Source organism: Marmota flaviventris, chromosome 15, assembly GCF_047511675.1.
Source record: "Marmota flaviventris isolate mMarFla1 chromosome 15, mMarFla1.hap1, whole genome shotgun sequence".
NCBI lineage: Eukaryota > Metazoa > Chordata > Mammalia > Rodentia > Sciuridae > Marmota > Marmota flaviventris.
This window is the reverse complement of record NC_092512.1, coordinates 54672626-54691582: the sequence shown is the minus strand read 5'-3', so window position 1 is coordinate 54691582 and position 18957 is coordinate 54672626. Positions and strand designations below refer to the sequence as shown.

Below are 18957 nucleotides of genomic sequence, written 5' to 3'. Positions count from 1 at the left end.
TTTTTCTTTAAACACTATCACACAAAAATATTGACAATGTTAGACTTATGAGCATATTTCTGTTTTCACATAGCTTTTTTTTACGAACAAATTTTTTTCTCTTTTGAGAAGGGGTTGCACTGTATTTCCCAGTCTGACCTTGAACTCCTGTGGCCAAAGGATCTTTGGTTTCTCAACCTCCCAAATAACTGATACTACAGATGAGTACCCCTGTATCTGATCTAGCAGGTTTTATTGAGTGTTGTAAATCTAAACAACAAATGGTTGAGTTCATATCTCTTGTTACTTACAAGTAATATGTTAGATTAAAAGACCCCCAATACAATAGGGGCTTCTTTGAGAGAATCTTTGTACTGAGTTCTTAAAATGTTATTGAAAATAGACCATATCATTAATATCATTGTCATTTTGGGGAAAACACCTTTTGTTAAGCTGAGCACAATGGCACATGCCTGTAATCCCCTGGTCCTCTGGAGACTGAGGCAGGAGGATTGCAAATTCGAGGGTAGTTTGGCAAACATTTGATTTTTGACTGTGCAGTACTATATTAGCTAGCTGTGAGTTTTCATCTCTGACTTGTGTCAAGCTAAGAATGTTCTCCTGTATTTAATGAGGGTTTATTTGTTTGTATTTGTTTTTGTTCTTTAACTGCAAATGTAATTTGAATTTTGTATAATGCTGTTTATCTATCCAAACACTAATGTGGTTTTTCCTGCATTATGTTATGCTTATGATAAATTACACTGATTTTCAAATGTCAAACTTAATTTGCATTCAGTGAGTAAATTCTCCTTAGTCAAGAATTATTATTTTTATGTTTTTTTAATTTGATATACTAAAATTTTGTTAAAAAATTTTTCATCTATCCTTATGGGGAAGGATAGATGAAATGATCTATAATTTGGCTGGTATTGATTGAGAGTAATACTTGCCTCATCAGAGGTTTGCAGTTATTTCCTATTTTCTGGAAAAGTTTTTGTTATTTTTTTTTTCTTACATTTTTTTCTGGAGTTCAACAGTGAAGATTTCTAGGCATACAGTTTCCTTTTTTCTGAGATTTTAAATTATTACATAAATTATTTTATTAATTGTAAGGTTGTTTAATGTGGTAGTTCTTGGTTTTTCAGTTAGCATTTTGCTTTTTAAAAGCAATTTACCTCTTTTATATATATAGTTGTATTTATTGACATAAAATTATTAACTTTTTAATGCCTACAAATAACATGCCATTAAGTGGCATGTTATTTATTCCCCTTTTTCATTCCTGAAACTGATATTTTATATTTTCATTTTTCTCTCCAACAAGTAGTTTTGTTTTGTTTACCTCTTTTTCCAGCCTTGCAAGAGGCTTCTGAAATTTTATTACATCTTTACGAAGACTTTTTTTCATTGCATTGTTCGAGTGCATCTTACAATTCTTTTTCTCCACATTTTTTAATAGAAGCATTATAGTTGGACATACTGATGGGATTTATCACAATACAGAATATAACAATACAATTGACTAGTTTCACTCCCTAACACTTTTTCCCTTCTTCCCAACCTCCTCTGGTGCCTTTTCCCTTTACTGATCTCCCTTTAATTTTCTTGAGATCTGCCCCCTGCTTTTGTTTTCCTTTTTCCTCTTTAGCTTGTACATATGGAAGAAAAACATATAACTCTTAAATTTCTTAATTTGACTTATTTCATTTAACATATGGTCTCTAGTTCTATCTATTCTCTACAAATGACATCATTTCATTTTTCTTTATGGCCGATTAAAACTCCATTGCATATATATTACCACATTTTTAAAAATTCGTTTGTCTGTTGGTGGACACCTAGACTGCTTTCACAATTTGTGAATTGTGCTGCTGCAAACATGGGTATGCATGAATCACTGTAGTATGATGACTTTAATTCTTCAGGATAAATATTGAAGAGTGGTATTGCTGAGTTATATGTTGGTTCCATGTCTAGTCTTTTGCGGAACCTCCATACTGATTTCTATTGTTGTACTAAATAGCCGTCCTATCAATAGTGTAAAAGTATTCTTTTTCTCTCCCCATCCTCTCTAGAATTTATTATTAGTGTTCTTAATGTCAGCCATTCTGACTGGTGTAAGATGAAATCTCAGTCTAGTTTTGATTTGCATTTTCCTAATTACTAAGGATGGTGAACATTTTTTCATATATTTGTTGGCCATTTGTATTTCTTCTTTGGAGAAGTGTCTGTTTAATTCATTTGTCCATTTATTAACTGGGTTATTTGATTTTTTTGGTGTAAAGTTTTTTGAGTTCTTTATATATTCTAGATTTTAATCCTCTGTTAGAAGATTAACTAGCATACATTTTCTCCCATTCTGTGGATTCTTTCTTCACACTTTTAATTGATTACTTTGCTGTTCAGAAGCTTTTTAATTTGATACCATCCCATTTATCATATTGTGAATCAACTCTTTTGATATTATTTCCTGAGCTTCATGGGTCCTATTAAGAAAGTTTTTGCCTGTGCCTAAAAGTTGAAGTGTTGGTCCTGTGTTTTCTTCTAGGAGTTGCATAGTTTCTGGTCTAATTCCTATGTCTTTGATCCATTTCAAGTTGATTTTTGTGCAGGGTAAGAGATAAAGGTCTAGTCTCACTCTTCTATATATGGATAACCGTTTTCCCAGCACCATTTGATAAAAAGGCTATCTTTTTCTCCAGTGTATGTTTTTGGCACCTTTATCAAGAATCAGATGACTGTAGATGTGTGGGTTTATCTTTGTATCTTATATTCTGTACCATTAGTCTTTGTGTTTGTTTTTATGCCACTACCATGCAGTTTTTGTTACTCTAACTGTAGAATAGTTTGAAGTCAGATATTATAATGTCTCCAGCATTGCTTATTAACCTCAAAATTGCTTTGGATATTCTGGGTCTTTATTCTTCCAAATGAATTTTAGGACTGTTTTTCTAGTTCTGTGATCTCATTGGTATTTTTATGGGGATCATATTGAATCTGTATATTGCTCTTGGTAGTATCACCATTTTAACAATATTAATTTTTCCTATATATGTATGATTATGGGAAGTCTTTCCATCTTCTGAGGTCTTCTTTAAATTCTTTCTCAGTATTTTCATTGTAGAAGTCTTTCACATCCTTGACTTATTCTAAAGGTGTTTTGTTGTTGTTTTATTTGTTTTCTGTTTTTTGAGCCTATTACAGATGGAATTATTTTCCTGATTTCTTTCACAACATGTTTATTATTGGTATATAGGAAAGCTATTGATCTTTGTATGTTGATTTTGTTCACTGCTACTTTGCCACATTTGTTTATTAGCTCTAGAAGTCTTTTGTTGGAGTTTTTTGGATCTTTTGGATATAGGATCATATCATCTGTAAACAGTGATGGTTTGATTTCTTCATTTTCTGTGTTTATCCTTTTATTTCCTTCTCTTGCCTAATTGCTCTGACTAGAATTTCTAACACTGTATAAAATAGGAGTAGTGAGAGTGAACAGTCTTGTCTTCTTTCAGATTTTAAAGGAATGCTTTCAGTTTTTCCCCATTTACCATGAAATTGGATTTGGATTTTTTCATTTATAGCCTTCATAATGTTGAGGTAGATTCCTTCTATCCCTAGATTCTTTGGTGTTTTTATCATGAATGGGTATTAAATTTTGTCAAAAGCCTTCACTGCATATGTTGAGATGACCAAGTAATTTTGTTCTTAATTCTTTTTATGTGACGAATTATATTTATTTTATGTATTAAGCCATCCTTGCCTCTGAAATAAAACCAACTTGACTGTGGTGTACACTCTTCTTCACATATTGTTGAACATGATTTGCTACTGTTCAAGTATTTTTGAATCTAAGTTCATCAGGGATATTGGTCTGTAGTTTTCTTTCCTTGATGTGTTCTGTTCTTCTTTTGGTATGAGTGTAATATTGGCTTGATAGAAGGAAGTATTCCATTCATTTCTTTTTTTTTTAATTTTAATTTTTTTTATTGGTTGTTCAAAACATTACAAAGTTCTTGACATATCATATTTCATACATTAGATTCAAATGGGTTATGAACTCCCAATTTTAACCCCAAATACAGATTTCAGAATCACCTTGGTTACACATCCACATTTTTACATAATGCCATATTAGTGACTGTTGTATTCTGCTACCTTTCCTATCCTTTACTATCCCCCCTCCCCTCCCCTCCCATCTTCTCTCTTACCCCATCTACTGTAATTCATTTCTCTCCTTGTTTTTTTTTTACGATTCCCCTCACAACCTCTTATATGTAATTTTGTATAACAATGAGGGTCTCCTTCCATTTCCATGCAATTTCCCTTTTCTCTCCCTTTCCCTCCCACCTCATGTCTCTGTTTAATGTTAATCTTTTCCTCCTGCTCTTCCTCCCTGCTCTGTTCTTAGTTGCTCTCATTATATCAAAGAAGACATTTGGCATTTGATTTTTAGGGATTGGCTAGCTTTACTTAGCAAAATCTGCTCTACTGCCATCCATTTCCCTGCAAATTCCATGATTTTGTCATTTTTTAGTGCTGCGTAATACTCCATTGTGTGTAAATGCCACATTTTTTTTTATCCATTCATCTATTGAAGGGCATCTGGGTTGGTTCCACAGTCTACCTATTGTGAATTGTGCTGCTATGAACATCGATATGGCAGTATCCCTGTAGTACGCTCTTTTAAGGTCTTCAGGGAATAGTCCGAGAAGGGCAATAGCTGGGTCAAATGGTGGTTCCATTCCCAGCTTTCCCAGGAATCTCCATACTGCTTTCCAAATTGGCCGCACCAATTTGCAGTCCCACCAGCAATGTACAAGAGTACCCTTTTCCCCACATCCTCACCAGCACTTGTTGTTGTTTGACTTCATAATGGCTGCCAATCTTACTGGAGTGAGATGGTATCTTAGGGTGGTTTTGATTTGCATTTCTCTGACTGCTAGAGATGGTGAGCATTTTTTCATGTACTTGTTGATTCATTTCTATTTCATCAAATAATTTGAAGAGTATTGGCATTACTTTAAGGGTTTGGTAGAATTCAACTAAAAATCCATCTTGTTTTTTCTTTGTTGGAAGGCTTTTTATTACTGCTGTTAGCTCATTGCTGTAGTTATAGGTTTGTTTAGGTTTTCTATGTCCTCTTTGATTCAGTTTTGGCAGATCTTATTTATCCAGATATGAATACATTTCTAGGCTTTCCAATATATACAAATCTCAATATGCTTCTTATTGATCAGTTTAAAATATTTTCTAATATGTAATTCTATTACTCATAGTTTATTTCAGAGTGAAGCATTTAGTTATGGATAGTTGGGGCTTTTTCTCAATGTTTTATTTTTGTTTAATTCTGTTGTAGTCTGGTAAAACATTAGGCAAAATTTCCACCTTATTGAGATTTGTTTTATTGATGCACATATTCTTTTTTGGTGGATGTTACATGACATCTGGAAAAAAAATATGTGCTCTGCTCTTGAGTTTTACAAATAAGTGAATTTCTCTTAATATTTATAATTTGTTATATATGTCCCTTTTACCATGTGATGTATCCCTTTTCTGTGGCAGCATTCCTTTTGTTCAAATGTGTTTCATCTGGTAAGAATATAGTCATTTACTTAATTATTCATTTTTTGTTCTTTCTTTTCTTTAAATGTCTTTGCATACTCTGTAGACAGCCTATAATTCATTCTTCTTTTTTTTTTTTTTTTAATTTAGCTTAGCAACCATAACCTGTTGGTTGAAGTGTTGAGACATTTCTGTTTAATGTAATTATTCTTGATAGGTTGTGCTGAGGTCTGCCATGTTGCATTCTTCAATTTTTGATTCTTCTTTTACTTCTCTGTCTCTTTTGTCTTAATAAGCAACACTTTTTTTTTGTTGGCTAACTCTGCTTTTTGTTTTTTTAAATTTTCTATAGGAATAGCGTAACTTATTTTTATCTATGAATTTTTCCATTTACCTCCTACCATCTTTAGTGCTAGTGTGTTTATATATACATATACACACATATATAGATATGCATGTGTGTATATATACATATATTTAAAATATATGAAAAAAATAATGACTTTATAGACATGATAAGCCTGTCAGTACTCTTGATGTTGTTGTTATGAAGTGTTAGACTCATTGTTTTAAAAGTCATCTGCTTTTAGCCAGGCTTATTGGTGCTTGCTTGTGATGCCATTGACTTGGGAGGCTGAAGCAAAAGGATGGCAAGTTAGAGACTAGCCTCAGCAACTTAGCAGACCTTGTCTCAAAATAAAAAATAAAAAGGACTAGGGACGTATCTCAGTGGTAAATTGCCCTTTGGTTCAATCCCCAATACTAAAAACAAAACAAAGCCCAATCATCTGCTTGTAAAGTAATTGAAAATGTGTAAATATTATATACATATGTACATAATATGTATATACAAATATATATACACACCTATATTAATTTATACATATACTTTGTGTTTTAATTTATACATATACTTTGCGCTTTATATTACACATGTATTTATCTTCCCCAGACATAATCATTCTTGCTTGCAAATCTAAGCTGCTATCTTTTTTTCATTTCCCATCAGTCTGGAAAGGTTTCTTGAGTCAGTATTGCATATCTATTGGCAATGAATTCTCCATTTTTGGTTATCTGAAACATCATATTTTCCCTTCCTTCTCGGTTAAGATACCCTACTATTTATTTACTACTTATCATATTCATCATGTCCCCCCTTAATTTTATTTTCAGAAACATTTTGAACATAACTATAATAATTATTTTTAAGTCTTTGATTGCTAAATCTGACACCTCTGCCCATGTGGAATTGATTTCTGTTCACTGTCATTTTTTTGTTGAGTACGAGCCATATTTTTTTTTTTAATATTTATTTTTCAGTTTTCGGCAGACACAACATCTTTGTTTATATGTGGTGCTGAGGATCGAACCCTGGCCACACGCATGCCAGGCAAGCGTGCTACCACTTGAGTCACATTCCCAGCCCGAGTACAAGCCATATTTCCCTGTTCATTTGCTAGAAATATTTTGCTGAAAACTAATTATTATAGTTAATATACCAAACTGGTTGTTTTTCATTGTTTTTCTCCTCTTAGGAGTGGGAGAGTATCTTATACCTTAGGCAGTTAAACCCAGAGGACACAGTTTTGGATCCTCTCAGTCTTGTTTTTTATGTTTGTTTGTTTTTTTTTAAATCCTCTTATAATTATTATCTACAGGAGAGTTATACAGCTACTTTACCCCTTTACACTGAGATTGTAATTTATTACCACATTTTTAATTTCTTGAAGTTTTTTTAGTTTCCTACATTTTATTGTTTCCAATTTCTCATAAACTATTCTCATATCCATCATTTATTTAAGTATAATACACATAATTATTTTGTTGTAATATGTGTCTGATAATTGTAGTATCAGGCAGCCTTAAATGTGTTCCTGTCTTCTCCCCCATATTCATGGCATATACTTATTCCTTGTTATTATGTTATTCCATGGTTATTATTGACTATTTTCAACTTGTTACCATTCAGAAAGTATTTATGATGGTTATTATGCCTTCTTATATCTGCCTTCTCACAGAGAAAATTTGTGTTTGTTCCTTCCTGGTATCTAGGAGTACTATGACCCTGGAAATATTTAAATTAAATTATTAGTGTTATTTCCTTGACTAGTCTAATTTGTAAAGCAAATACATGTGATAGCCAAGCAGGTATTATAAATCTCAAATTGATTGGAATTAGGTTGGCAATTTCTTTTCCTCCCATCTGACTTTCAGTGCTTTTTAAATTACTTTGTACATACATTGTTATACTTTCATGCTCGTTTTTTAGTTTTTCAATAAAGGGTTAGTCCAAATAGACCATTTTTGAGAAATAAACTTTCTATGATTTCAGCAAAAATCTTTGTAAATATGAATATTTTACTTACACCATAAACATTTGAGTTTATAGTCAGTGGGATTAAATACACTTATAATGTTGTGCAGTGTCACCATTCATCTCCATAGTTTTTTTTCTTGTAAAGCTAAAATTTTAGACTTGAAGAATGTGAACTTTTGAATTACTAGTTTATAATTCATAATCAGAAAATTATGTTAATAGAATATTTTATTTTTATTATTTTAGTATAAGCCACCTGCACTTAAGAAGTCAAATTCTCCTGGAACCATGTCATCAGGATCTTCACGATTACCACAGCCAAGTGGCATTAGCAAAACTGTTGTAGGTAATGAGATCCCATAAAATCACTTAATTTTTAAAAACTGTTTAGAGAAGGAAGTAAAGATTGTGCTATATTCTGGATTATTAAAATAGTTTTATAATTAAGAGATGTGCATTAGTAATTATTTATGGATACAAATAAATCACCTTTCAATAGCTTATACTTTAGATATTTTATTGGTTTTTATACTTAATATATGTTCAGAATAACTGGCCAGGTTCTTTTTTTGATTCACTGACCACAAGTATTTTCCTCTCATTTCTACCTTGGTTCCTCAGACTTCTCTGATTTGACAATTTTCCTGATTAAAAGAATAATAATAATGGTTTGAAGAACATATTGGCCACTGAAATGTACCTTTATTTTTATGTATGTTATAATCTAGAAATTAGAAATGAATATGTTATTCCCTGGAAATAACATTTTAAAATATCACTTTTAAGAAGAATTTTTTTTATTAATAACTTGACTTATAGCTGTAAAAAACATTACTAAAGAATTGTTTTCCTTGTCAGATACTGTATTCTATGTTAACTTTTTAGAGAATTCTTTAACTGTTGCCTTTTTTGTCATAAGGTACACCTTCAGGTAAAGTGCCTTCAGTTAGCAGCTCTTTGGGAAACAAACTTCAGTCCTTATCTCCTTCTCATAAAGCTATAGCAACTCCTCAGGCAGGGTAAGTTTACATTCAATAATTTATTCATGGTATGTCTTTAAATGGCATTAAACTTTTATTTTGATTCTAGTAATCAGCCTTTTCATTAAACTTAATTTTCTAAGTTTTTTTTTAATGTATTGTTAATTAGGATCATACTCATCCTTGTTGAGAACCTAAACTAGTATTTAGAAAATAATCTGATGGTATTTATCATGAGCCTTAAAATGATCATATTTTTGGTTGAATAATTTTATTTCTAGGAATGTACTCTCATGAAATATTTTGAAATGTTTTTTTGAAGGGTTATTTAATGCTTATAACTTGCTAAGCACTATGTGTCAGGCACTGTGCTAGACATTTTGCATGTATTTTTATTAAAACCTCTCCACACCATGAATAACAAAATCAGAAGCAATTTTTTTAAAGCCACAAGCTGTTAAGTGAAACAAGATACAAGTTGAGATTTACTTTAAATATTTGAATATTTATTTATTTGTTTTTATTATGTTCACAATTATAATGTAAAAAAGTGAAATAAAATCACTAGCTTTAATTGAATAGTATGCTTTGAAAATCTATAAAGGGATATTTTACAGCCAGAAAAATATAAATAAATTTTAATAAGATAATTCTGCTATACACAGAGAAAATTATGTGTAAAAATATAGACAATATATGCTGAAATATCAAATGGGTAATTCTTTTCCTTTTATTTAATCCTTTTTTATGCATTTTTCACACATTGTTACCTAGTTGGCTTTAAACCCATTTTGTCCCATATCCCATTTGTGGAACATCTCTAAAAACTTAAAATTGAAAACAAGTAGGCCATTCTTGGATTTTGAAATAATTGTTACGTTGGCAGAATTGAATATTTGGGACTTAAAAGGATTAATGAAGTAGCTTAAATCAACTTTTAATAATCCATTTTAATATGGAAAATTTGTTGGTAATGCCAGAGATTTTAATATCAAGTCACCTGTTATAAATTTACTTTCCCTTTCATTTTAATAAATCAGAAAATTAGGCTAATAATATAGCCCTATTGTTATATAAAATATAGCCATATTATTTTCAAATATAAGTTATCTGTGGCTCACATTCATTTTGATTTTCTTGTAGGAAATATATATAAGGGTTTTTATCAAGTGAGATTAACTACCTTTTATTTCCCAATTTATACCATATACAAAATATAAGACCTAAAAGAGTTTAATATAGTTATTATTGTAGGAAAAGAAAAATTTCAACTTGTTAGAGCTGATGAATTGAATATTTTTCTTACTGTTTGTTATACCTCCAAAAAAGAAGAAGCAGGCTATCTTTTTAAAAAGATACATAGTAATAGTAGAAGGAATAGTTGAAAAATAAAATAGTAACATATTAACAGCTGAAAAATAAAAGAATCTCATTTTCCATTGGTAAAAATTTTTTTTTTCCCTTCTCTACTGAGTTGACTCATTGGTTGGTTAAATGAAGTATACATTCACAATGAATTTTGCAAAGCCTTTTTATTGTATCAAATAGAATTGTCTTTTATGTTAGGTTATAGTGTTTGTAATGTTGCTTATGGTTTCATTTACAGTGATTATGAATTTAAGAGGCAGTATTTTCTAGTACTTCATACTGGTAATTTGATCACTTGGCAATATTAACTTATACTTAACCACTGTTCTTAAGTAGGACATGTAAAGCTAGGTAATATTAAAAAAAGGAGTGCTGATCTTAGAAAACTAGGCTTTTGCTTTCTACTATGCCACTAATTAGGTAGATGTCTTCAAATATATCATTTAACTTTGACAACATTCTGAGTCTACTTAGATCTTAAGGATGTTTCTTAGAATACATGACCAATATTTTCCTAAAGGAAAATGTTTTTACTATAAAGCAGAGATTTTGAACACAATACTTGTGTTCTTCTTATAATGCCATAAAGATTAAAAATGTTGTTGTCTCATATCTCATTAAACTGTGAATCATATCTGTTCAAATTCTCATTATCCATTTATCTGTTTCTGGACAATATATGCACTACATTAACTAGAATATTGCTATATGATTACATTAAGTTAGAATCATTCACAACAGTTTAGTGGAAGATACCATGCCTATTGTAGAACTATTGAGGTGAATGATTTGTTTCCCTTGCTAGATTTTAAGCTCCATAATGACAGAGACCACCTTGTGACACATGAGAGATATACATACAAAGGCTAGCAGCATGCTTGCCATGTAGGTATATATTATACTTTCAGTGAAAAGTTTAGAAAATGAATTAATAAATTAAATCACTCATCTGTACGCCTGTTTATACATCATAGCATTATGGTCCTAGTGGAAGTGGAAGAACTACTTGAAATTTTTATGGCAACCATTTTTTTATATTTAATCAGTTGATTGAAGTTTGAGTGAAAATGAAATTAATCTGTCTGGTTAACTATAACATTCAAGAAATTAAGTATCTGTTCATATTAGTAAATGACATCACTTCAATGGCTTGCAGTTGCTTGAAGTCTGTATGTACTCTTTAGTATGGTTCATTTTAATTAGGTAACTAGGGATAATAGTTAGCATGTATTGGAGTGATGAAACAGAAAAATTAAGCTTTGTACTTGAAAAAATTCTCATGTTTGGTGATTAAATTCTAGACATCCTATGGGTCAACTTCAACAGACTTTTTAAGAAGCAAAACATTCCAATGTAAAAATTTTTTCATATTTTAAAAGATAATTATCTTTAATCCTAGGAAATTTTAGAAGTGTAATGAAGCTCTAAACTTTTAAATAAATATTGCCACAGCCACATTTGAACTTTACACATTTGAGTGTTGTACAGTTTTGCATTGAGAACTATGTTTCTTTTAAATATCAGTTTAAATGTATATCTCTACTAATAATTTCCAATAGCTGAAATGTCAACTTTAAGAGATTTACTTCTGTTCAGTTACTATGAAAAATGTAAGACTAAAAAATGTAATATTACTTTGGAGATTAATAGATGAGGTAAAACTATAAATACATATAAGAAATATTTTATCAAAAAAGTTGAATTTGCTCATACTTTCTTATGTTAAATTGTAAGAAACAAATATAGTTTTTGTATGAATGGAAGCATGTTTTTTTCATAAGCTAATTTTTCCGATGTGTGTGAATTGAATTGTGGAACAATATTTAGATTTTCATAAAGTTTTCTATCTTACTGATCTAGATTGCAGAACTTGGTTTGTTATGTGGATAAAAATGAGGCTATTGTATTAGGGAGATAACTTTGCGATGGAAATAGAGTACTGATTTGTCTGTTAAGGCTTGATGGATTTAAGATTAAAAGTTGATATTTGACACATTTCAAAACTTTGACTACCTCAGAGCATCATAACTATAGAAGTCCACAAAGATATTAAATGTTACTTGGTAAAATATGAATTCAGAAATTTACTTTTTATTACATCTCAATTTACTATGCTTAGTATAGTCTTAGAAAAGACTTGGTAAATCAGAGTGAGTGATTTATTTCCTAATTGATTTAGTAGTAAACAGGGACCTTTCTTAGTAAATTAGGAATGGATTAATGGCATTGTCAAATATTTCTTAAAATGTCCATTGAGTTGGATGAAGTAACATACTTGTAATCCAGTTACTCAGGAGGCTGAGAGCAGAGGATCACAAATTCGATATCATACTGGCCAACTTAGCAAGATTCTATCTCAAAAATAAAATTAAGAAAAGGGTTGGGGATAGGGACTGAGGTTGTGGCTCAGCAGTAGAACACTTGCCTAGAACATGCAAGAGCCTGGGTTCCATCCTCAGTACCACATAAAAATAAATAAATAAAATAAAGGTATTGTGTTCAACTACAACTAAAAAATAAACATAAAAAAAAGAAGAAAGAAATGTATTGGGGACATAGCTCAGTGAAGGTACTAGTTTCAATTTGCAATACTTAGAAAAAAGAAGAAAAAAAGTTCATGAGGATGTGCATATTGTGAAAGCCTGCAATAATATTGTATAAAATTTTGATCACTATTGAGGTGTGTAAATTTTGGCTTTGATACATAACCTAGCCATAGCAGATTATAGCAGAACATAAATTTAAGTCATTTTAATATAAAAATAACATTACTAACATTGAACCTAGGAAATATTTGAGGTGTGTGTGCTTATGTGTGTATGTGTGATAACACATATACACTCACATACACTAAGTTGAATTTTATAACAGAAGTATGTGTGAGGAAATCATCAGTGGAACCTGCCTTTCAGTTAGGTTTTTAAAATCTGAAAATATTTATAATTACCCTTAGATTTTTATTAGAGTCTATACATATCCTCTCTTAAATTGAATTTTGTTGATTTACTTTCCTCACCATATTAGAAAATCTGATTTTTTTTTTTTTTGGTGTTCAGGATAAAACCCAAGACCTTGTTTTTCCTTGGTTAAAATTTTCCAAATTTTAATTTTAGTATTTGTTATCCTGAGAAAGATTTTTTTATACCTTATTCATAAACCACAGGTGCCCTTTTAAAGATAAACCTAACCACATTTGGAACAATAATGTCTTTTTAATAATTGTTTAACAATTCAAAGTAAAAGCTAATTAATTCGAATACTAAATAATCTTTTTCATTAAGAAACCAAATTTTAATATCAAACGTTTTATAAATTATGTTTAATATATATTTAAAGAAGGCAATTTTTAAATTTTAATTTCAAATTTAAATACCACCACCTGCAGAATATTAATACCAACTTTTATAAAGAAACATTTGCTATGTTTAGGCTACTGAAAACATAAAAATGAATATTATGTGTTCCTCCTCAGAGACCTTTATAATCTAGAAAAATGAATAGATTATTTTTGGACATTAATAGTTTCTATTTAGTACTATGCCCCCAGAAATTAGCACAGTGTCTGACATCTGACACATTGTCGGTGCTCAGGGTTTATTGACTTAGTGAATGAATGGGAAAAAAATGGATGAACAAACATCTCTTAAATAGAATATAATTTGAAGTTAAGCAGTATTATTCAGTAGTCATTTAAGGTAGTTTTAAAAATTTCCTAATTTTATTTGTTGGTGATGGTATATGTGATTCATTTATTTGATTGATTTAAAGCAGGGAAATAACCTATAAACCTGCAGTTTGTACTTTATCCTCTAGATGGAGATCTGTATACCTTTGGCAGAAAAAAATAGTTTTACATGGCATGCTTATTTAACATATTATGTATGATTTTTTAAATTGTGCATCTATTTTTTTCACATAGTTAATACTTTACTGTTTCCTACATAAAGTTCAGAAATAAACTCATTCCATTATCAGAAAGTCAGATACAAAACTATTTAATTCTTATTTTTAGAATCATAAAATGCAGGGAAATCATAGAATAAAATAATAGAGAAGAAAAGAGAAAAGGTTAAATAATTTGTGAATAATAGCGTAGTTCTAGTTTTACAAAATTTTCATTGAAATATTTATTGTCTTTCCTGATTGATTCCATTTCCCTGTTACGTGTGAATGTGGCAGTTGTTCATATGTGCATCAAAACTGTCAGGGTGAACTGGATAGTCAGAATTTTGGGATCTAATCATGGATATTGTGTGAACTCTCTTGAGAACTCTTTTTAACATTAGTTGTTATACCCTGGAAGTGAGATGAGATAATTAAGGGATGGTAGTGGATTTCTGATGAATCAGAATGTCTTTATCAAAAAAAAAAAAAAGAAATTCTTTATATAAAGAAACAAAACAGTAGCAATCTCCTTATGGGTACACCTTTATATATTTTAATAGTAAGATGGACAAGTTAGGCCCTCCACTTCGAACTGGAAGACATGTGCAAAGGTTGTATGACAGTGATACAAAATCAGACAGTGCCATCAAAAGACATGACTTATTACCCATTTACAAGTAAGTATTTGTAACTCAGTTTGGTTAATATTTTCCAGATTTTTAAAAAGCTTTATATAGTAGATTACTGTAACTCTTACCTTCTTAAAAAGAAATCTTAATCATTTTAAGCCAAAATGTGCTAAATAATCTTCTAGGAATTAAACACTTCATTGTTGTTCAATATTTCTATTCTAACTAACACTGTTTTTAAGGCATGTATTTTACTCCATTAAATATTTATTTTTAAAGGGTTTAATAGAAGTCACCATTTTTATAGAGTTTATTATCAGTAAATAATATTTTTGAAAAGAAAAATAAAGGAGAAAATTATGTCATGTAATATTACTAAACTATCTGTTAAGCAGACGCAGAATGATGTTAGCGGGGGGTAGGGCGAAGATCTTAGAAAATAATCAAAGGATTCTTACTCGTTTTGTTATTAGATGGCTGTAAATTACATATAAAACAGGGAAATGATATTACACTGCCAGATTCACTCTTTTGTGTTCTGACATAACTGGAGAGAGAGTGTGGCAAAAACAGTTATTTTTGAAACTCTACAGCAAGAGTCTACAGGGTTTACTAATTAAGACTTTTAGACTTCAGTACCAAATCTCATTGGAAATGATGAAGTTAGGGCCCAGTACATTAATTTACTTATTAACATTACAAAATATATTACTAAATAGTTTATTTTAAACCAATATGTATTACACATTCTGCTTATTATATATGTATGATATATAATAATAAATTTAACTAGATATACAGTTGAATAAAGATGGGAGGAATCTTTATCATACTAGTAGCAGTCATGGGTTATTTTTAAGTAGTTAGTGATAGATCCTAGAAGGAAGACTTTGTCCTAAGCCATTTGTCTTTTTGCTACTGTTACTATCTGTACCCTCTGAATCATCTAAAAAACAAAAACAAAAACCTGCCTATCAGTAAGATGGATTAAAGTATAATTCTACAATGGAACTTACTTTTATTATGTTTGAGCAAGCAAATTCTAGATAATAGATTTTGGGTAATAGTCTTCAGATTGTGGTCTAGAAGAAAAACATTAATATTCAGAACCCACCTCTTAGAGTACATTATTAAAAACAAATGTTAGGTTATTTAATATCACAGCTATTAATGTTGATAATCTTGTATTTCCCTCTAATTGAAAACATTTTAAATGTATGTATATTTAAATGTATGTACTTTCATGGGTGTATTTGTGTTAATGGTATATCTTGGCACGCACATATTATAAGAGGTGATAGGATTTCTAACAAGATGTTCTAGAGCTTTAAAAAGGGGAGGAAGTATTCTTCCCAGTCAAATGCCATTCTTTGGCAATGATTTAAGAGATTAAGTTCCTTAAAAGGCACTACAGTCATTCTACAACATCCCTAGATAGACTATAGAAATAAGAGTAGAATGAACCTCATGGATGAACTTGGAAAGACTTTTTGAGGAAGTTTAGAGCATCCCATTCACACACCAAGGTGATTCTTTACTTACTCTGAAAAAGTAACTACCCAAAGCAACCACATTGTAGAAGGTAGAATTACATATAATGTATGGGTGTTTGAAAAAAAAAAGTCAGTTATTACCTATGTGAATTTTAGAAGTAATTAATTTAAAATTTTAGGAGATTCTCTCAACTTTATTATGCAAGTAGAATAGGGACAATTTCAGTCAAAGCTTAAGAATTTCTAATCTAGAGGAATTTTGAAAAATATTCTGCTTGTTCTTATAATGTAACATTGGTTATGTGTGAAATGAAAAAAATTGACTATCTTTAAAGAAGGTAAAGGAACTAATGCTTTATTGAATATTGAATCCTGGCTTTACAGCATATTAACTGTTTACCTTGGGCAAGTTACTCAAGGGTTTTTTGTCTTATTTAACTCATCTATAAAATTAATCCTTATATGTTTCATAGGATTATTAGGATTAAATAAGCATATATATGCAAAAACAACCAAAAATGTGTTTGGTATGTAGTAAGCATTACTATATAAGTATTAGCTTGTATCAGTGACAATAGTATTAACATTAGTATTAGAATGGTAGTAATAGTATTATCATCATCACAAATGCTAAATGTTTATATATATTTAGGTCTTATAACTTTCCTATAAATGATCATTTTATCAGTGAGTGAACTCAAAGAGGTTGATCATATCTCAAAGCTGGTCAGTAGCAGGATTTGAATCTAGTTTTATCTGATTGAAAGCCTTGTAATGTTATATCATCATTCAACTTTATAATCTTTCTTTGATTTCTGAGGTTTCAAAATGGGAATTCAGTGATGATCCATCCAAGTCTCCCTGGTAGTAGGTAGTCCAAGCTGTGTAGTTCTTATGGTTAAATTTCTAAAGGGAAAATTATATTAACCTATTTATTTTAGTTGTTCCTTTGAAGACCTTTTATAAGTTGAGTATTATCCTGTAAAGTGATTATCTAATAGTTCTTATACTTTTAAGTCATATCTCATGCTTAGGATAATAATAAATTACTTGTTTAATGCATTATTTAACAGTATGCCTAGTTATTTAACAGAAGTACATATATGTTTTGAGGCATGTATAACTTTATACTTTCAGAAACCTTTCAAATTTTAAATTTCATGTAAAGCGTGTAAATATTTTAATTACTTTTATTATCTGATCAGTGTTACTGAATGAAAATGCCTTGGTTTATCCTTAATATTAACTATAGCTTGTTTTCAGATTTAAAATAATTACATGAACTTTTATCTTTTGAGCTTTTCTGTAGCATCTAATTATCTTTCTAATCATGTAGATAGATAATTTTAAAAATAAATGTCTATATTCAGTACTTTTTCATCATATCATTTCTGTCTCTTCTAGAGCTAACATCAAATCTCGAAATACCACACCACCTAGTTTGGCAAGAAATTCTGCCTCAGGTATACTTACAAACAAAAGAAAAACATATACTGATAGCTCCATAGCCAGGTATGTTTAGCTTTCCCATCCTAAAACCAAAATAAAAATTGAGTATTTGTAATTTTCAAAGTACCATGTAAAAAATAGATAACTGGATATTTATAGATAATCTGATTTTTTATTTGTTATAAGATTTACTATAGTTTTCAAGTTATACACAAAATAAAAGGTTGGGAATAACATCATTTTTTGTAGACTTTGTAGATTCAATTATTGTTTTAATGCTGAGATAATTTTTTCAGTTCTATTGGATTTATTTGGGTTTTTGTATTTCAATTTTAACTACAACATGGGTTTTGTTTTGTTTTGTTTGTTTGTTTTTACCTCATGAAGTAGAATAATAGACCTGTGGACCACTGCTATTATCATTTTCAACACATTTTAATATTTAAAACTGACCTCTTAGGTGATTATCCATGTACTGCTCTTTCTAATTTCTCATAATATGTACTTAACTTTGGCATTCACTGTTTTTTAACCATATAATTAACTCATCTCAATTGTATATAGGTAGGTAGGTAGGTAGGTAGATAAATATTCTAACTTCTCCTGGAAAGCTTTAAGGCAAAGCACATAAATCCATGGTGAGATCCAATATTAAAAAAAAAAAAAAAATCTTCTAAAACTGAACATGTCCAGCACTCTCCCAGAGATTTTGATATCTTTGGTTTGGAGAGTGGGCATCCTCATTTGCCATACTAAAAGCTTTAAAAGTAAATCTTATGCATAATTAAGAGTGAAAAATCATAGAGGAATTGATGAACTGCTGTCTTTCCAGCTAGATTCTTTAATAAGTACTTATTGTCTCTCTAAAGTTTTTGATGTATACTAAATATCAAAGAAATGAGCATGTTTCTTGGGAATCAGTTTAAAAGCCAAGCAAGGACTTTAATTTTGGTTGAAAAAATTTAGAAATTTCAAAGACAACTTAAAAATCTAAATAAATATGTATTTTTCATAAAATAGAAAGTTTAATATCATAAATCTGTCATATAAAGCTGTCTGTACTCCCCCCAACTACAGTGCAATTTGCAAACAAAAGTCATGAGTCTTGACAAATTGTTTTCATGATATATATGAAGAACAAAATCCTAAAATTGGCCAAGACAAGTTAAAAATAATAAGGCATGAGTGTGAGTGATGTAGTAACTAAGATAGTTAGTTTGATATCAATTCAATGAAAGACAAATAGAACAAAAAATCTGGGTGGAGTGGTTAGAAAAAAAAAACATTTC

At 30.1% G+C, this 18957-nt stretch overlaps 1 protein-coding gene across 2 annotated transcripts in view; it reads left to right on the top strand.

Annotated features, from left to right (window-relative positions):
• Zc2hc1a (zinc finger C2HC-type containing 1A) overlaps window positions 1-18957 on the top strand; it is a 45410-nt gene that overhangs the window by 21916 nt on the left and 4537 nt on the right. Inside the window, exons 6-9 of one of the 2 annotated variants that reach the window (XM_071602277.1) lie at window positions 8111-8210; window positions 8784-8883; window positions 14658-14774; window positions 17624-17731. In XM_071602277.1, the coding sequence (XP_071458378.1) occupies window positions 8111-8210; window positions 8784-8883; window positions 14658-14774; window positions 17624-17731 (425 nt within the window). The remainder of the gene's footprint in view (window positions 1-8110; window positions 8211-8783; window positions 8884-14657; window positions 14775-17623; window positions 17732-18957) is intronic. The other variant, XM_071602278.1, reaches the window with a different exon arrangement.